The sequence below is a fragment of the Grammomys surdaster genome, unplaced genomic scaffold, assembly GCF_004785775.1.
Source record: "Grammomys surdaster isolate TR1022 unplaced genomic scaffold, NIH_TR_1.0 124069, whole genome shotgun sequence".
NCBI lineage: Eukaryota > Metazoa > Chordata > Mammalia > Rodentia > Muridae > Grammomys > Grammomys surdaster.
This window is the reverse complement of record NW_021619170.1, coordinates 37,710-57,095: the sequence shown is the minus strand read 5'-3', so window position 1 is coordinate 57,095 and position 19,386 is coordinate 37,710. Positions and strand designations below refer to the sequence as shown.

Sequence of the window (19,386 nt, the reverse complement as noted above, 5' to 3'; positions counted from 1 at the left end):
GACTTCCAGGGTCAATTGTTTCCAGTAAGATGGAAAAGTAAGATCATCTCCCTGTGTTTTCTGTCTTCTTTCCTCTACAGTAGAGATTCTCAATCTTCATAATATTGTGATTCTTTAATATAGTTTCTCATATTCTGTTGATACCCAAACATAAAATTATTATGTTGAGAATACTTTGTGTATCCTGAATCATATTCTGAAGGACTCAAATGAATTTTTTTCTGATCATGGTTTTGTGGTGAACAGAAAGGCACAAATTCTATATTAGATAGACTATTCAATAAAATCCTCTCTTCTTGGCTGGGGATGCTTCCTATCAGGGAATGATACTGCTATGAATCATATGAATCATCACTATTGTATTAATCACTTTATGGTTAATTGTAAGAAGGTAAAACATGCTGCTCAGTCACCAGTCTCTCTTTCTGTATTTCTATGACAATTTTCATTTGTTGTCAATTTCAAATATATATGCTGGACCTCTATTAAAGGAACAAAACTAACAGAATGTTGTTGGGATTGTAGAACTGCCTCAATATATAAATGCTTAGAACATTAAAATGAAATGACATGAGTTTGAGCTACAAATATCTGTGAGAAGAGGTAATAAGTTTCTTGAAATGTGTTTATATGTACGTTGTGAAACATGCACACATATTCATACATATCACAGACTGAAGAAAGAAGAAGAGGAGAAGTAGAAGAAGGTGTAAAGTGGGGAAGAGGAGGAAGAAGAACTAAAGGAGAGAAAGAAGAAAAGGAAGAAAATAAAGAAGATTAGGAAGAAGAAAAGTAAGCAAAAGAGGAAGAGGTAAAGAAGAGGAGGAAGAGGAACAGAAAGAAGAAAAATGCAAATTGATGCATTCTTATCTCCTTGTACAAATCTCAAGTCCAAGGGGTTCAAGGACCTCCACATAAAATCATATACACTTAAACTAAGAAAAGTTTTGAACACAAAGGCACAGTGGAAAATTTCCTGAACAGAACACTAATGGCTTGTGCTTTAAGCTCAAAAATTGACATATGGGACCTCGAAAAATTGCAAAGCTTCTCTAAAGCAAAGGACAATATCAACAGGACAAAATGGCAACCAATAGATTTGGAAAAGCTCTTTAATAATCCTACATCTGATAGAGGGCTAATATCCAATATATACAAAGAACTCCAGAGAATCAAATAACTCTATTAAAAATTGTGTACAGTGCTAAGCAATCAGGTTTTTTTTCACACCTTGGTATTACATGAGATGGAAAAAGAATGTTGGTCTCTTTCCCAGAGTCCAGGTGTGGGGCCATATCACTTCAAAAACAGTAGACACAGGTTTTCTAGACAGAAGTGTTTTCTAAGAACAGCAGCTTAAAATAGAGTTTAGAGGACAAGACGGAATGTCTTTTTTTTTTTTTTTTGTATCTTTACTGGCCATATCTCTATAAGGGCAAGTTAACTTAGAATGGAGTCTTAAGAACAAAATAGAGTTTATTCTGCTAATTCAGTCCCTTCAATGTCTACCAAGTAAGTGTCCAAACTCCTACACACATACCTACATAAAAGCTGAAAACTGAAATAAACCACAAGATTCCTTTCTACCCAATTGAAAACATCTGTTCTTTTGGAAGACTTTTCCCATTTGCACATAATCTTGCATCTGTAATAACCTCTGCTAATAATAGACATGAGTAATTGAATATTCACATTTCCAGATAGAAACCTAGGACTTGAACACAGTAAGCAAGTGTGGCTTATTCATATCACCAGCCTGTGTGACTAAGTTTTCTGTGTTTTGCTCTTATAATTCTTTGTCATAAACATGGAAATAGATTTGTCATCTTTTCCTAGCATCTATACTTTATTCATGACTAGAATAAAATGAGGATGTGGAAGGATTCTTATAAATATGCCTCAGAGTTTTCCCCCTCTTCTGCTATGTAGATGAGTTAGAAAGCAAGATACTCTTTCTGAATCCATATATGGAATCAAGAATTAAAACTATGTAGACTTCATAAGCTCACCTATGAGACAGTCAAGTTAACTGTAAAAGAGCTCACAAGAGGTGCATATCTAGAGTCTTTATCTTTATCTAGTTATTTCTGGTGTGCCAAAAAATTTGGCAGTATACTTATGAATGAATCTCAGCACACAGATGTTTTGGGAAAAAATGTACAATGATGAGTCTAGGGTCACAAAATGTCAGTAAAAATACTCGTTTACTTGTCAACAGTGTGCTCCAGACACTTCATTTTTCTTATAGGCCACAAATTACATACTGTCAAAATTAAACAGAGGAAGTGAGACTAAGAAAAAGCAGATTTTAAAGTGAACCTTATTAGAATATTTAACTCAAAGGAAAAAGCATGGTGGAACTTATGCTTTAGGAGGTAGAACATGGAAAACATATATCACTTTGCATTTTCTACTGACCTGAAAACTCACAATATAATCTTAGCTGATCTTAGATTCATAGAAATCCTACTGACTTAGTTTCTAGAATGCTAGAATTACAGAGATAAGTCAAAATAACAAGCTCTGAATGATCTCTGATGCAAAATTTACTTGGAAAAAGAACATTTTTTTAAATAAAAAGCTTTGTGAGTCTTGTAGTCTCTTCCAGTCTGCATTCTGCAACTTACAATACTTAATCAAGTCTACATTTGTGTTCAAGTGAGATTGTGACATACAAAATGATTCCTTTGCCCCTTTTTTCATTTATTCAAATGAAGGAAAATCTCAGGGTTTCTGTTTGTGACTTTTAATCTTCATACTTCCTTATATGTCTTTTTCATTAGTGTGGCCTTGTGTCTGTAAGATTTGTTCACTAAAACTACCCTGGAATTGATTATTACAGTTACCTCTGAGTATCTAGAGTAACCTGTAGTTCAGTCATAAAACCAGCCAGTTTCGTTCATTTCTGATTATGAACTATTTTGACATATACAGTAGGGAAAGTGAAATTCATCACATCTAATAATATAGTGGAGAAGAGTGAAAAGAGAAGGTGTCTTGTTAATAATCGCATACTTCCAGTTCTAACTGAATGTGTTTTGCATAGTGTCCTTTAGGGATTTCATACTTACAGTTAATACTGTTGCCTCCCCAGAGGGCCAACAGATTGTGTTCAGTAGAATAGACCTCTCCAAACAACAGAAGATTTTCACCTCAGCTCTGTGTTCTTTGTTTTTTGTTACCTCACAGGAGACTGAAATATGGATAAAGGACTTCTTGAAGTTCCCTTTCATAGGAGATGCCTGAAGTATAACAGAAAACTCTATCTTTATATCAATATGCTGAGAAATTCTTTATCCAGGGAAAACGAATTCTCTTAAAATTCCTTTCCTTTAAATTTATAATTCACACACACACACACCCTTTGCATATACACAAATATACATAATCCACTCACATACATATACACACACCATATATGTTAAATAATACATTTCTGATATTACAGATATGAAAATGAACAATGCCTTAATCTAGTGTTCTGTTATCTTGGCTGTCTATATGGGTACAAAACAAAACTGTTCAAAGAAATGACTCATCATATTAATGAAACAAGTGTTCTTATTCAGAGTATGTAACAAGGCATATTAGTAAATCTCAGTATTTACTACTACTCTTGGCTTCATTTGTACTGTAGTGAAATAAGAATCTGAAAGCATAGCTAAAGATGTCTTACCTCATTGTAAATCAACATTAATATGTCTACATGAAAGATATCTCTACATAACACACAATAAAAGGTATCTTGCACATAGTGTGGTAACATGCTACAAAATCAGAAGTATGCCTGATTAGAGCCAGTATTGAGTCAACATAATTATGTAACTTCCCATTAATCTGGTTTGGTTTATATCTCAGGTTATTTGATCCTGTTAGTATTTTTATTGTTTCAGTATTAGGTAGTATTCTAAGTCAAAACTTGCATGACTTATGCTATGAGCTTACAACTATATAGAAAAGAAGACTAGTAGGAAGAATCTGAGGCATTTCTAAAAATTTTAGGACTATAATGCATCAAGTAAATAATAAGGAAAATCCCATTGTTCACCTAGATAGATTTATTGGAACTGAAGTGATAGATGAGTAGAGAATGAAGAGAGCAAGCTGTTCATACAGAGAACCTACATTTTGCCCTCATCATCCACACTTGGTGTCTCACAATGAACTATAGTAAAATACATGAAGAGATCCTATACTTTTGTCTAGAGTCTCTGGACACTGTTATATACATATGACATACAGGCATTTACACAATGAAACACAAAAGAAAGTTCAAACTAAGCTTTCTCTTGGTATTGTATGATTATTCATCTTGCTACAATTTGGAATAAATATTTATATTCACATACAAAAGAATTCACTCAACACAGCTATTCCAAGGCAGTTTTAACTTCATTATTAGCAATGTAGACAAAACAACATTTATTCCATTCCTCTGCAGCCTGTACATCACCCTCTCATATTCTTAAAGAAAAGCTTCAATTATTCCATAATCCCAGAATGTAATTAAAATTGAGAGAACATGGAGCCTTAGGTATAATCCCAACCCTTCTAATGTACAGCTTTTGTCTTTATTTGAGATAATACTGACCCTATTTTATTACTGTTGATTTTTATTTCTAAAGGTGCTCAACTACTATGCCAGATTTAAAATGGAAAAATATATGAAGTTACAAAATGATTAATGGCTACTGAACCTTGAAGGAACCCTTGATTTCAACTTGAATATATGAGACCAGGAGTTTAGGGGCATTCCCTGGTTTCTTCTGATATCAGGCACATGATATAGTAATCTCCTCACTTGCCATGTAAGTAATGGTGACTTTGTTTATTAGATATGAGATGAGTAGGATGGGTATGGGATCAACTGGATGCCACATATCATGCCTCTGATTGAAACATGCAAAGAATATACGTAGTTAATCATGATAGAAATGACTTCTCTGAGGTTTCAAGTAACCTTGATTACAAATGGCTGAAGAATGCCCATAGTCACCCTTCCATACCTGGGATCTAAAATATCAAGAACACAAGAAGTTGAGAGGGAGCCTTAATGTCTGCACTGTGGTCAGATACTGATTGACTTCTGGATAGGGTGAAACCTGACTAATAAAAAGTTCTGAGTGAGAGTAGTGGACCTATGCAAATAATCAGAGCCTGGGAAGGGCTTGTTTTTCTTAGTAACTCAGCTGTGCTGTGTCTGGGTCTCCCATACCAGATGACATTTTTGAAAATTCTGCTGCGGATTATTTCTGCCAATGGGTGACCTTATTACAAAAGATATTTTGATGAAATTTCAGCATTGGAATAGATATAGGCACTTTTATTTTCTCCATTATATTAGGATCAGGTATAGAACCACTGTTTGTGACTTGAACACTTACTCTCAAATAGTTCTTTACTTATATAGCACTTCTATCAGGAGGACATAATTTCACACATTCTACCTAACAAGTCCACTCTGTTGGAGACTATTTGTATCAACTTTGCACTTTACCTACTGAGCCATTTGAACAACCCTATACTGATTTTTCTTTTTTAAATGTATGTCATTTGTCAATCCACCTTGGCAAAATCTACAGTTTTTATTCTTCCTAAACCACTCAGTAGGCTGCAATGTATTGTGGTTTGGAGAATTTATTTCTGATCAAAACCTCTTTTCTGCCATTCACTAATATTGTCCACAGTTCCTTAGTATGTGGGGCAAGTAGTGATACTGGTGATTTTAACAAATTATCTTCCTCCAGGGGTGGAAAGATGGTCAGTTATTAAGAGCACTGGCTGTTTTTCCAGAGGTCCTGAATTCAGCTACCACAGCTCACAGGGCAATTCACAACCCTCTGTAATCCGAGTTCCAGAATATCCACCATCAAACACCTTCTTGTGGCTTCCTTGGGCTATGAATATTATACATAGTCATATATGCAAGTGAAACAACCATGTACAGAAAACAAAATAAGACAAAAATTTCCCCTCTTCCAATTCTAGGACTCGATTTAATAGAATATGAATGAACTCCCCACCCCCTGAGTCTTTCCAGAGTCCAAAATTAGATCTAGACTGGATCAATTGTCTCCAAAGAGATTGGAGGTTAAAGTACTTTGCCCTATATTTACCCTCAGCTTTCCTCTATTTTTTATCATATTCCTCAGGGTTCGATTTATTGAAATCAGAGAAGTAGGAAGGCCATATGAAGTAGATAGTTCAGAAGACCCTCTCTTCTTGGCTGGGGAGGCTTATTTTTAGTGTATGATACTGCTGTGCACCATCATCACTGAACAAATTGAAATTGGACAGGACAATCCAACATAACACAAGAGTTGGGACACATTTGTTTTCATACTTTAGAAATCCCATAAATACATGAAAGTTGAAACTGTAATATATATGCAGAGGATGTGGTAAAGACTTGTGAAGGCCCTGTACATATTCCTTCATTTTCTGTGTGCTGATATGAATTTTGTTCATGTATATTAAGAGGGTCTTGTATTCTATCTTTTCTGCCTCTTACACATTTCTATCTCCTGTTACCGAGGTTCTTGGGGCTCTAAGGAGAGGGATTTGATTCATATTTCCCACTTAGGACAGAGTGTTTACAGCCTGAGCTGTGCTAAGGCTTGGGTGCCTACTAAGTCTGGGACCCGGTTACATATATCAAGAAAAGAAGATTTACTCCGTGTTTACTTTTAAAGTATTGCTACATATTAATTAAATTCTTATGTGTTTTATTTATGATGTTACCCAATGATAATCCCAGATTATCAGAAATCAACATCAAGTTTCCATTACTACAAACTAATGAGGAATTATATTTCTTTCTTGTTTGTAATCTACTTACTCTAGTTGGTGTTGTCCACACATGCACGGATATGGGGCCATCTTCTTAAGCATGGTCTTCCTACAAGTTGCTATATTCTCTAAAACTAATGGCTCTGCTTCTCCAGCAAACAAAATAGCACTAAATGCTCAGGATAGGTTGAGTCTTAGATATGAACTTGCCATCTAGATGAGGACTTTGACTATCATAATCTTGCAGATAATCACTACTTCATGACTTCATGATTGTAATAGTCACATCGTGTCAGGAAGACACATTTCACAGCCCTCTTCCTATTTTCTGGGTTTTACATTTGATCTGCACATATTCCATGACAGTTTCTGAGACTTGAGATAGACATATAAGTCAGATGTCCTATATCAACCTAAGCATCTAGTTCTGCTTCTCTCATCATTCTGACTAGTCATGTATTACTCCATTGATTTCTGATTAATTAAAAAAGAAACTTTACTAACCAAAGTAGACAAGAAATAGAGAAAACAAATGCCCAGACAGTTGTATGTTTATATGTACATATTTTCCATGCTTTATAAAATACTATCACATTATAGAAAGGTTTATTTATATCCATCTTTAATCACATATTAGAAGGTTCTTTGTGCTTAGTGACTTGGTTTTATCATGTCCTATGTCCAAAATGTGTATTCTATTCATCAATTTTGACCTACTATCAAGTTTCATTGAGAATGAAAGATAAATAGCAATAGCCTGCATTATTTTGATGTCTCCATATTAAGATCATTTTACCTGAAAGACAGATAATTTAAGGTATATATGTAGAAAGATGAGAAGTACCTTCCATCAGAAATTAAAAAAATAACTCAGAAAACTGCTTTTTCCAATTTTAGTGTCCTTTGAGATAAAATAAAAAAATGGGAAACAAAGAATTGAGAATATACTCTTGTTTTCCTGACCAATTGATATTGGAAAACAAAACAAGAGGGTCTATTCCAGTTAAGAATACTATTTCTCCTTCTATCAGAATTTACACACATACCTATAGTTTTTTATCTAGAGTGGAATCCCCTCAATAATTCCCATGTTAATATTTGTATATATGCTAGAGTTATACTTATTCTGGTCTTGTTTAGCCATCAGCCATTAGACCACCTGGATGCAGCTTCTCTGACATTTCTAGGAGACACAGATGCCTTACTTAGGGTTTTACTACTGTATGCAGATACCATGGCCAAGGCAACTCTTATAAAAACAACATTTAATTGGTGCTGGCTTACAGGTTCTGAGGTTCAGTCCATTATCATCTAAGCAGAAACATGGCAGCATCCAGACAGGCTTGGTGCAGACGGAGCTGAATGTTCTCATCTTCATGTGAAGGCTGCTAGCAGAATACTGTCTTCTAGGCAGTTAGGATGAGGTCCTAAAAGCCACACTCACAGTGACACACCTACTCCAACAGGGCGATACCTTCTAATAGTGCTACTCCATTGGCTGAGCATATATACATGATATCACACAATCATAGAGCAAATATTCAATTTCTCTGGCTCTTAAAATATCACTAACCACTCTGCAACGATCCCTGGGCTACAGGAGCCAAAAGCGAGTTGTAGTTGGATCATTTTGGAGTGGTCAGCACATCATCTCATAATCTCTGCATTTTGATTATTTGTGGGTTTTTTTGTTTTTGTTTTGAATGGTCTCTATCACTTGCAAAGAGAAGTAACATATTACATATTCAAACCTTATGAATTGAAAAACTGTGTTCATTTGTTTATAAATATAAAGAATGAGAGGCTATGAATCTGAAAAATACAAGGACTGTACATGAATTCATATGAATGGAGGAAATATAAGTGGAAAACAGTATGTGGCTATGATTTAATTTTTGAAAGTTAACAAAATGATTATAAAGACAAGTTTTCTTTAACAACATCAACATGTTGGCCGCCAAAGTACATGGCTTAAACCTAAAAATGGACCTCCAGACAGAGTTATTAAATTAACAGGCTAGAAAGCCAAGGATGGGTAAGATTCTGCACAGAGTCTTCCTAGCCTAAGACAGAAATACATTGCTTGGGATACTGCATACTCCAGGACAGGTAAGGACGGAGTTCTTATCACAATGACCTAAGACAGACTCAGTCTTCTTAATGTAATTGTAATGTAACTTCAGACAGGAAACTGAATTTTAGGCTAGAATAAGGTATTAGTCTTCAGACATGAACATGATTTTGGGCTATGACAGGGAAGTTGGTTCAAATATTTTCATAATCCTGATAAGCCCTCAGAAACAGTGATCATGGGAGTGTTCATGGAATTTTCTTTATTGTCTTGTTTGTTCTTTGACTATTTGTGTTTATTGTCTTGGTTGTTCCTTGACTATTTGCATCTATTGTATTGCTTGTCCCTCAACCTAGAACTGATTTGAATACTTGCATGTAATTCAAAAGGTATAAAATCAAAGAGAGAAAGAAGGATAGGATAGGGGGTTCTAGGGAGGGGAAATAGGGAAAGGAGTTGACATCTGAAATATAAATATATAAAATATCCAATAAAAGAAAAAAATTACGAGAAGTTATTATGTATGTCACTCATTGTTTTTCAAAAGATAAACTGACATAGAATATGTTAGATTCCTCCTTTTCTACATTCAATAAAACAATTATGGGAACCAAAAAAAAAAAAAGAAAATGAATATGAAATAACTCAACCTAATTCTTACATCTAATTCCACATCAAAGAGATGAAAAAACTTACCAAAAATAATAAAAGCAATAAATATTTCAATATGAAAAAAACTACACTGATTGTGCATCCTAGTCTTGTTTTTGGCAAACTATCTCGCCTCTAATAATTAAAAAATAACAGGAAATCTTAGTGAAACCTATACAGAACATGGTCAGTTGGTGTTGAAATGATAGAGATATTCAATATCATGTTTCTTAATGTACTAATAATACATTTTGTGAGTCAGGTGAGTAATATTTTCCACTTATAAGGCCACCAAAATATTGCAGTTTCAATGGAATCCTGATTTCAAATGACAATAATTGAAAGTATTTACCACTTTCTATAACATGATATGTGGGATCACTATTCTTCCTTGATTCTGTGCAGTAGCCACAGTCTATAACACAGAAGCACTCACATGATCACAAGATCACAACACAGTGTGCTACACCTTTAAAATGTCATTGGATATTCTACAGCTTGTTATATAATAGCATCATATTAAGTGACTTGGTACCATCATTACCATAAGTAGGTTCTATACTGTTTTAGTTATTTGTAATCTCACTGTAAAGTAGAGAATAGGTAATATCTTTTTTTTTTCATTTCATAATGACATAAAGTGTGATATATGTGTGAATTTTCTGACTGTGTGAACATTAGTTTTGATTTCTCTATAACCACTGGAAGAAAATAATCCCTTCATTTGTCAAACTACATTTTTTCCCCTAAACATACTACTTCTTGGCATGCATCATTGTGAATGCAGTTTTTTTTTCTAGACTCCCAAAATAGATATTATATAACCTTGCCTTCATTTTGGCTATCTTAACAGTAGATGGCAGTACTATCTCATTTCTATTCAGTCAATATCACCTGCATTAGAGCTGTAATTATATAAAGACAAGAAAACAAGAAGTCACGCAGGACCCATAATATGGTCAAGGTGCACATCAGCTACATATGACCAGGAAGGCCTTAGTCTAGTCACTGTATGTTCTTTGGTTGGTGGTTCAGTTTCTGAGTATTCCCAGGGTCCAGGTTAGTTGACTCTGTTGGTATACCTGTGGAGTTCCTATCCCCTTTGGTGTCCTACAATCCTTCCTATTCTTCCATAAGAGTTCTCATGTTCCATCCACTGTGTGGCTGCAGGTGTCTGTATCTGTCTGAGTCCACTGCTGGGTGGAGCCTCTAAGAGGACAACATGCTCCTGTCTACAAGCATAATAAAGTATCATTTATACTGTAAAGATTTAATGATTGCCCATTCGTTATTTCAAGTTGGGCCAGTTATTGGTTGGCCATTCTGTAGGACTCTAATCCTTCCCCTGTGCCTGCAATACCTGTGGACAGGATAAATTTTGGGTTGAAAGTTTTGTGAGTGGTTTGGTGTCTCTATTGCTTCATTAGGTTTCTTGTCTGTCTAAGGGATGTGGGCTCTTCGTATCCCCAATGTAGTGACATATAGTTAAGGTCACACCCATTGATTCTTGGGTACCTCCCTTATTCCAAGTTTCTGTGTAGTCCTAGAGATGTCTGCTACCTTCTCATCCCTGTCAGTTGTAGAATTCAATTCATTTTCCTGGCCATCTAGTCATCTCTACAGTTCTTCCTCATATATGATACAGAATGACCATACCATTCCCCTTCTCCTCCTTTCCTGTTCCCTCCCTCCATCTGCCCCTTATGACTGTATATTCCCCCACCCAATTAAGATTCAATATTCCTCTTTTGGACCTTGCTTATTATTTTGTTTTTTTAGGTCTGTAGACTATAACATAGTACCTGTATTTTATGGCTAATATTACTTATAAGTAAGTACATACCATGCATAACCTTTTAGGATACAGTTACCTTGCTCAGGATGATGTTCTCAAGTTTCATCCATTTTCCTGAAAAATTCATGATGTTTTGGTTTTTTAATATCTGAATGGTGTTCCATTGTGTACATGTACATTTTCTTTATTCATTCTTCAGTTGAAGGACAACTAGGATGTTTCCAATTTCTGGCTGTTATGAATAAAGCTACTATGAACATGGTTGAGCATCTTTGTCAGATGTTGGATCATCTTTTCTGTATACGTCCAGGTGTGGTATAACTGGGTCCTAAAGTCCTACTTTTCTGAGAAAATGCCAATTTGATTTCCAAAATGGTTGTATAAATTTAAACTGCCACCAGCAATAAAGGAGTGTTTTCCTTCCTCCACATTCTTGTTAGCACATATGCTATCTCTGGAGTTTTTAATCTAGCTATTCTGATAGGTGTAAGATGGAACCTCAACTGGAGATGGGGATATCCCAAAGCCGTTGCCTATACATGGGATATATCCCACTAGCTGAGTTGTCTTGCCTAGCCTTGCAAAGTCTTGAAGTTCCAGGGTGGGTGGGATACCCAAGGAGCACCCACCTGCTTAGAGGAGAAGGCAAAGGGTACTCTTGGAAGCTTTGTAGGAGGGGGGAGCAGGAGGGGTAAGTAAGTCACATGTAAAGTGAGTAAGTAAAGAAAAATTAAGTAATAAAATTAAATTTTAAAAAGAAAGGAAACCAGAAGTTCTCGAGCTATGATCCACTTGTCACAAGGAAACCTCCAATCTCTGCCTGGTTTGAATAACAGTCATTGTAGTCATAATACCAACAGTTCGTGGAGGAAACTGAGTTAGTAAGACTTGAAGATTGGCTATTTCTGGAGTTTTGGGAGATTTCTTAGCGTTTAAGAGCATTTGCTGCTTTTGGGAAATACCTGGTCTCAATTGTCGATATTTACATAATGACTTATAATAATTCATTACTATAATACTAGGATATTTGAAGCCCTCTTCTGACTTACTTGGGTATTAAACATGCCTGTTGTGCATATACATTCATCTAGGCCAACTACACATGAACACAGAATAAAATAAATAAATCTAAAAAGATTAGAAATCCTTCTATTTCAATAGAATAGAGACAAAATTATTTTTTTTGAGATTTCTTGAGAATCCAAAATTAATTTCAGATTTAGTGGGACAGTGATTGAGACATCCTTTCCTTTATTCATAATAAGGTCCATCAACTAATGTGAAGATTTATTTGTACTATATAACATCAAGGATGATTTAGTATCCATAACTGGTGAAATATAAAACACATATTCCCCAAAAAAATAATTGAAGATTTTTCATTCTTAAGTTACCAGAGTAAAACTAGCAAATAGCTACTAAATACAATGAAAGATGAGACCATGTGTGTTTTGAAAGGAAGAGGAACCATTTAGTTAGAATTGTGTGCTCAGATAGGTATGCTTAATCATTAATTTGAATTCAACAATACATGGGTCAGTATTTCTCAATATGTCTATCTAATCACAGAGTCTTTCATAAAGGGAGGAATAAGAAATCATTCTTAAAAAAAACTTTAGAGACATAGCCATGCTTCATCATGGCTGTGCTATTTTCAAAGTTATATGAAGATAATTGAAACTTTATCTAATGAAAAGTAACCTATTTTTTAAACATTTTTATTCACTTTACAACACTATATCAACCTTCTCTCTCCTCTAAGTACCCCCTCATGCAAATCATCCCCCATTCCCTCAGTTTTTGCTGTAAGTAAAATAATTGATCAAACTTAGACATGAGTTTGCGGACTCATTTCCTGCCAAACTTTAATGACTAAAATACTATTTTTTTGTAAGGTGCTCTCTGATAATCCCAGACAATAAACAGAACACAAATTAAACAGTTTCATAGCACAGTGCATACTGAGAATGGTGATTGTTCAGAGTACTTTTAGATGAGTGCATCTTCCTGAATCTCTAGCCCATATCCTCTTAAATCAAGCAGAATAGTTGTTTCCATTGATTTCATTGGGAGAGCTATTTTTTTTTTCCTTGGGATTGCATCGGAGCTTGCTTGACAAGTGCCGAAGTGTCTCTAAGAACACCTGGACTCCAAATCATATTTAGAGGCTATTTTTTCTGTTAGCTTTATGGGAATGATCGTCTGAACAGATTGGAAAGAATAGGTGAGGTATCTAATTAGCCGTATTCAGTAAAACAAGAACATATAATGCTTTCTGTGATCATCATAAACAGTCACCCAAAATACAACTTTATTATGGGAAAAATATACCTCAAACTACTCAGTTGAACATCCGTTCTTTAGTGGATCAAATATATCTTGCCTTTACGGAAATATATGTGTAATACTGTATGACAAGGCTTTTCTTCCTAAAAAGTGTAGTGACTACAGATAAGTAGATATTTTCCCGGATTAACCTGGTTTGTCTTTGTTCACAGATCATGCGTTTATGAGCTAAGAACTGCCTAGAGTAATCTTCATATTTGCATACTTCATCTTCAGAAACCACAAATGCCTCACAGTTGTTTTAAAGTGTTGTACCTATGAGAATAGCAGTAATTAGCCAGAGACCAAAAACCAAACACACAATGGATTTTAGGGTCCAGATTTTCAGCTTTCTGCTAATCAGTGTGACAGGTAACAGAGGGCATTGTTTTTGAGCTCAGAATCTAACCAAAATACTTTTCCTCGGGGAATTAGAGTTTAAATTATAATTTTTTTCTTTTTCTTTCTTCTAAATTTTGGGTGGTATAAAATAATTTTTGTGTGTCTATTTCTAGTAATCTCTCTTTCTCTCTATGTTGCTTTTATCTATTCATAGTGTCCAGTGGAGAAATTGTACTCACCCAGTCTCCAGCAATCATCGCTGCATCTCTAGGGGAGAAGGTCACCATGACCTGCAGAACCAGCTCAAGTATAAGTTCCAGTTACTTGCACTGGTACCAGCAGAAGTCAGGCACCTCCCCCAAACTCTGGATTTATAAAACATCCAATCTGGCTTCTGGAGTTACAAATCGCTTCAGTGGCAGTGGGTCTGGGACCTCTTACTCTCTCACAATCAGCACCATGGAGGCTGAAGATGCTGCCACTTATTACTGCCAGCAGTGGGATAGTTGGACATCCACACAGTGATACAAACTGGAACAAAAACCCTCTAACTTCTTAGGGCCCATCTACTTCCTCCTAGAGATAAAATATGGCCTGAGGTTTGATTGTAATAGTCCACACAGGGTGTTCTGCTTTAAAATGTCATTTGCATCTTTGGATAACTGTCTTTATAATGTTCCACTATACTTCAGTGCTGTTTTCAAATAATATATTTTGCCTGTGTTTATTTATTCGCAATTTTTGTTCTGTTTGTTGTAGGCAAGTGTGGCAGGCACTTCTCCTCAGCTATTTTGCTGATGGTTCCCACGAACTTTCACATCTCGTTTCTGCTAGTTTCACTGATTTTAGGATCTTTATGGTAGGTGGTTTTTCTTCAGGATACTTATTTATTCACAATACAGTGCTGTTATTATCCTACAAAAAGTAATATCCATCCTAATCTGTCTTCTGATTTTTATTAGTAGACCTTCCTTTCCTCCAAATTTTCCCATTAATATGTGCTAGAAAGGATTTCCCCCTCAAAAAACGGATTTTGGAGACATGTATATTTTTTTTATTCTCATTACAAGTAATTAAAACACTTCACTAACAAAAAAAAAACAATAAGGCATCAGAGAACTAATCAATGAACATTATTTTTCTATCTATCTATCTATCTATCTATCTATCTATCTATCTATGAATCCATTGGTGTGTGTTTACCTTACTGTGAATAATTAAATTCATAAGGAAATTTTATTATTCTTAATTTTCAAACAGAAATTATGAAAAACATTTAAATGTACAATTGCATTTAAATTTAAATTACATTTTAATTAAATTTAAATTACATTTACTAATAACAGGAATAATTATGTAACAGTTGATTCTATTTTTCCAATATAGGGTGCTTGGTATGAAGACGATACAGTAACCAGGCTCCCTTTCTGCATCTCCAGGAGAAAGTGTCAGGATCACAGGAAGTCAAAATATTAATGGGTATAAGCATTTTATTAACACATTATAATTTGTCAAAAAGCTTCTTTCAGAATCAGTCCTTTGACCTTTAGTCCTAGTAAAGAAAAAGGTGTTTAAAGAGGATCATGGGCTTAACAGCAGTCCTAACTTCACAGAAAGACACTTCTTCGAGTGAAATCTCTACACATCTAAACCAAAAAAGACACACTTACATTTATGTGTTGGTAAACACTACATGAAATTTAGTGCTTGGTGCATATTTTTGGTTAGTGCTATACCAACTTTTGTTTGAATAAGAATGAACCCCACTGATGTGGAAGTCAGGAAGTGCATGCTAATAAAAGCCTGATACGGATGTCTCCTCAGAGGTCTTCAAGAGTCTGACATATTCAGAGGCAGATGCTCACAACTAGCCACTGAACTGATCTTTGGGTTCTCAATGGAGGAGTTAGAGTGAAGACTGAAGGAGATGAAAGGATTTGCGGCACCATGCAGAGAGCAACAATACCAACCAACCACAGCTCCCAGGGTCTAAACCACCAGCCTGGGAGCACCTAGGGAGGGATCCAGGGCTTTAGTTGAATATGTAAGTGTGGAGTGCCCTGCTGGGCATAGGTGGAAGAAGAGAACCTTGACCTCAAGAAGGCTGGACGCCCCAGGGTGTGGGAATTTTGAGGGTGGGGAGGTGGGAATGGGGGGGTAGATAGAGGTTACAACCACCGAGAAGAAGGAGGAGGGGTGAGGGGATTGGGGGGTTTTGGGTGGGTGGGGGACGGGGTAAGGGGACAACATATGAAATGTAAATAAAACATCCAATAAAAAAATTTAAAAAAAAAGAATGAACCCCATAGGCTCATGTATTTTAATGCTTAGGAAGCGACCCTATTTTACAGGATTTGGAGGTAATGGCTTTTTGGAGGATGTGTTTCAATGGGGTTGGGCTTTGAGATTTTAAAAGCCATATCCAGGCCCAGTAATTTTATTTTCCTGCCTCTTGGTGATCCAGATGTCAAACTCTCATCTCTCATGTCTTCTTTTGTGCAGCCATGCTCCCCAACATGAGGATATTTATCTAAGTTCTAAGCAAGTCCCAAATAAATGCTTTCCTTTGTGAGGGCTTCTATGGCTATGTTATCTCACAACAGCAATATAATATAACCAAAAAACCCTACAGGTTTATAGTGGAAACTTGAGAAATTATGAGTCCTGAAGCAACAGTGAAACCGTAAGGCAGTTCTCCATTTCCTCACTCTATATCATGTCATCCAGAAGAACCTTTGTCAGGATCTATTTTTGTATTCTATTATTTTCTATTGACATGCTTAATGATCAACATTCCCATGAGATATAAAATCAGAAAAGGAGGATTAAATGTTCATTGAAACCTGTAGGAAGACATGGTCAGGGAAAACTCCTAGAAAAGTACCCACAGAGATACAGCATGCACCTTACAGCATCAGTATCCCACCTTGAACTTCCGGGTAAATGTGGGGAAAAGGGTTTGACAGCCCTCATTGCTGGTTTCAGATAAGACTACTTCTAGGGAATCACTGGATAATCAACCAACCCTCACATGAATATCTCTATGTAACATGACCAAGCCAGGGCACCATCATCACTGCACACATTGAAATTGGACAGGACAATCCAACAGAACAGAAGAGTCTGTGACACATTTGTTTGCATACATTAGGAATCCCTTAAATACATGAAAGTGGAAACTATAATATATATGCAGAGGATGTGTTAGAGAACTGTGAAGTCTCTGTGCATGTTCCTCCATTTTCTGTGAGCTCATAAGAGCTTTGTTTATGTCAATTAAGAGGGCCTTTTTTTCCTGGTATTTTTCAACTTTTCTGCCTCTTACATATTTCTGTCTCCTTTTTACTGGGGAGCTTGGAGCCCTAAGACAAGAGATTTGAATCAGACTTTCCACTTAGAATAGAGTGTTTACAGACTCAGTTGTGCTAAGATCTCGGGGCCTACTACGTCTGAGACTCTGTTACATATTTCAAGAAAAGAAGCTTTACTCCATGTTTACTTATTAAAATATTGTTTCATATTAATTAAATTCTTATGTGTTTGGTTTTGATGTGATCTAATGATAATCCAAGGTTACCAGTAATCAACATCAAGTTTTCATTACCACTAACTCATGAGGAAGTATATTTCTTAGGAATTCTTTTAATTTTATCATTTAATGAAATCTATTCAGTTAATGTTTGTGTAAATGAAGGTTGGGAAGTAAAAAAGTAGCAGACAGATTGCTTTTGTACTTAGTAGAACCAAGATATGTGTCAGTACCAGGAGCCTAGTAATTAAGGCCCAAAGATCCATGTGAAATTTTGGTTTCTACTCTCACAAATGCAAAATGGAATTCAGTTCTGGGTCATTTCTTCTGCCCCAATTTTTTTATTGTCTCATGACCTTTTTACCTTGACTCTCTATCTACGCCATGCTAACAAACGTGCATGAACCTTTCCTAGCTTTTACTTCGTTGATCTATGACACTTACCCAAATTGAAAAGAAATATAAATCATTTGGTTCTTTGAAGAAATCATTTGTTTTTATCAAATGAGAATTTTTGTAAAACTCACCTAATGTACAAAGAGAGTCACTGTTTGCCAATTGTTATTTCCAGTGGATTACCTTGGGTGAGATTGCTGTCCCCAACTCATTCTTATATCCTCAGGTTTGAATGTAATTAACATCATCTGCTCATTGTGGTAGCTTAATCAACCCTACAGCTGGATTGGCCCTGTATAACAATCAAGTGCTTGGGAAAAAGAAGCAGGTGTTACTGGTTATTCTAAAGAATCTACAAAGTTGTTTTTCCAGTTATACTCTGAGTCATGTTTCTCTGCATCTTCTGAAGACCATCTATCTGTATGACTGTCCCTTTCCACAGACTTACTGACATGGTAAAGGGGCCAATTTCTTATAGCCCTCACAGGGGCTTAGATGGGAGCATAGACACTTATGTTTATAAACCACAACCAAAAAATATAGAAATATATGTAAAACACTAATGTAATAGCTATAAATACTAGTATAAGGACAAAAATGGAAAAACTTAGATGTTTAAAATCAAAGAGGAAAATCACAGAATGAGAAGAGTTACAAGAATACTGAAATGGGAAATGAGAAAGAAAACAGACAAAGAGGATTCTATTGCAGATAATGTAAATCTAAACTAGGAAAGAGAGAAAGAAAATAAAGAACTGTATTGACATATAAAAGGATTTATTAAATATTAAGAGTCGATGTGTTCATTTTTCCTATAGTAAGAGCAATGAAGACGGTGAGTGGAGAAGACTGATAACTTAGAGTCAACTTGTACATTAGAATGAAAGCTTATTTTTAAAATTTTCTTTATTTCTGAGTTTCATTCACCTACACAACAAAGTATTTTCATATTTACCACCTTTCTTTCCTCTCATTCTTTTAATATAACCAACCAATTTCCAAAATTTCATCACATCTCTCTTTATAACCTACTTATTCTAGTTAGTGTTGTCCATATGTGCATCGATATGGGGCCTTCTTCTGAAGCATGGTAATCCTACGAGTTGCTATATTCTCTAATACTAATGGCTCTGCCTCTCCAGCAGCCACTATTGCACTAACTGCTCACTATAGGTTGAGTCTTGGATATAAAATTGCCATCTAGATGAGGACTTTGTCATAATCTTGCAGATAATCACTACTTCATGAGTCCATGACTGTAATAGCCACATTGTCTCTGGAAGACACATTTCACAGTCCTCCTCCTATTTTCTGGGTTTTACATTTGATCTACACATATTCCATGACAGTTTCTCAGACTTGAGATAGATATATAAGTCAGATATCCTATATCAACTTAAGCATTCAGTTCTGGTTCTGTCATCATTCTGACTAGTCATGTATTAATCCATTGATTTTTTTTTTTTTGGAAATTATGAAAGGTTTATT

General features: G+C 35.5%; 1 gene segment (V, D, J or C); it reads left to right on the top strand.

The window, feature by feature from the left end:
- The first annotated feature begins 13,913 nt into the window (after positions 1–13,913).
- On the top strand, positions 13,914–15,449 carry LOC114636439. The segment is given in 4 exon segments: positions 13,914–14,003; positions 14,188–14,494; positions 14,733–14,832; positions 15,360–15,449. Coding segments are annotated over 4 exon segments (546 nt in total).
- Positions 15,450–19,386: the final 3,937 nt, after the last annotated feature.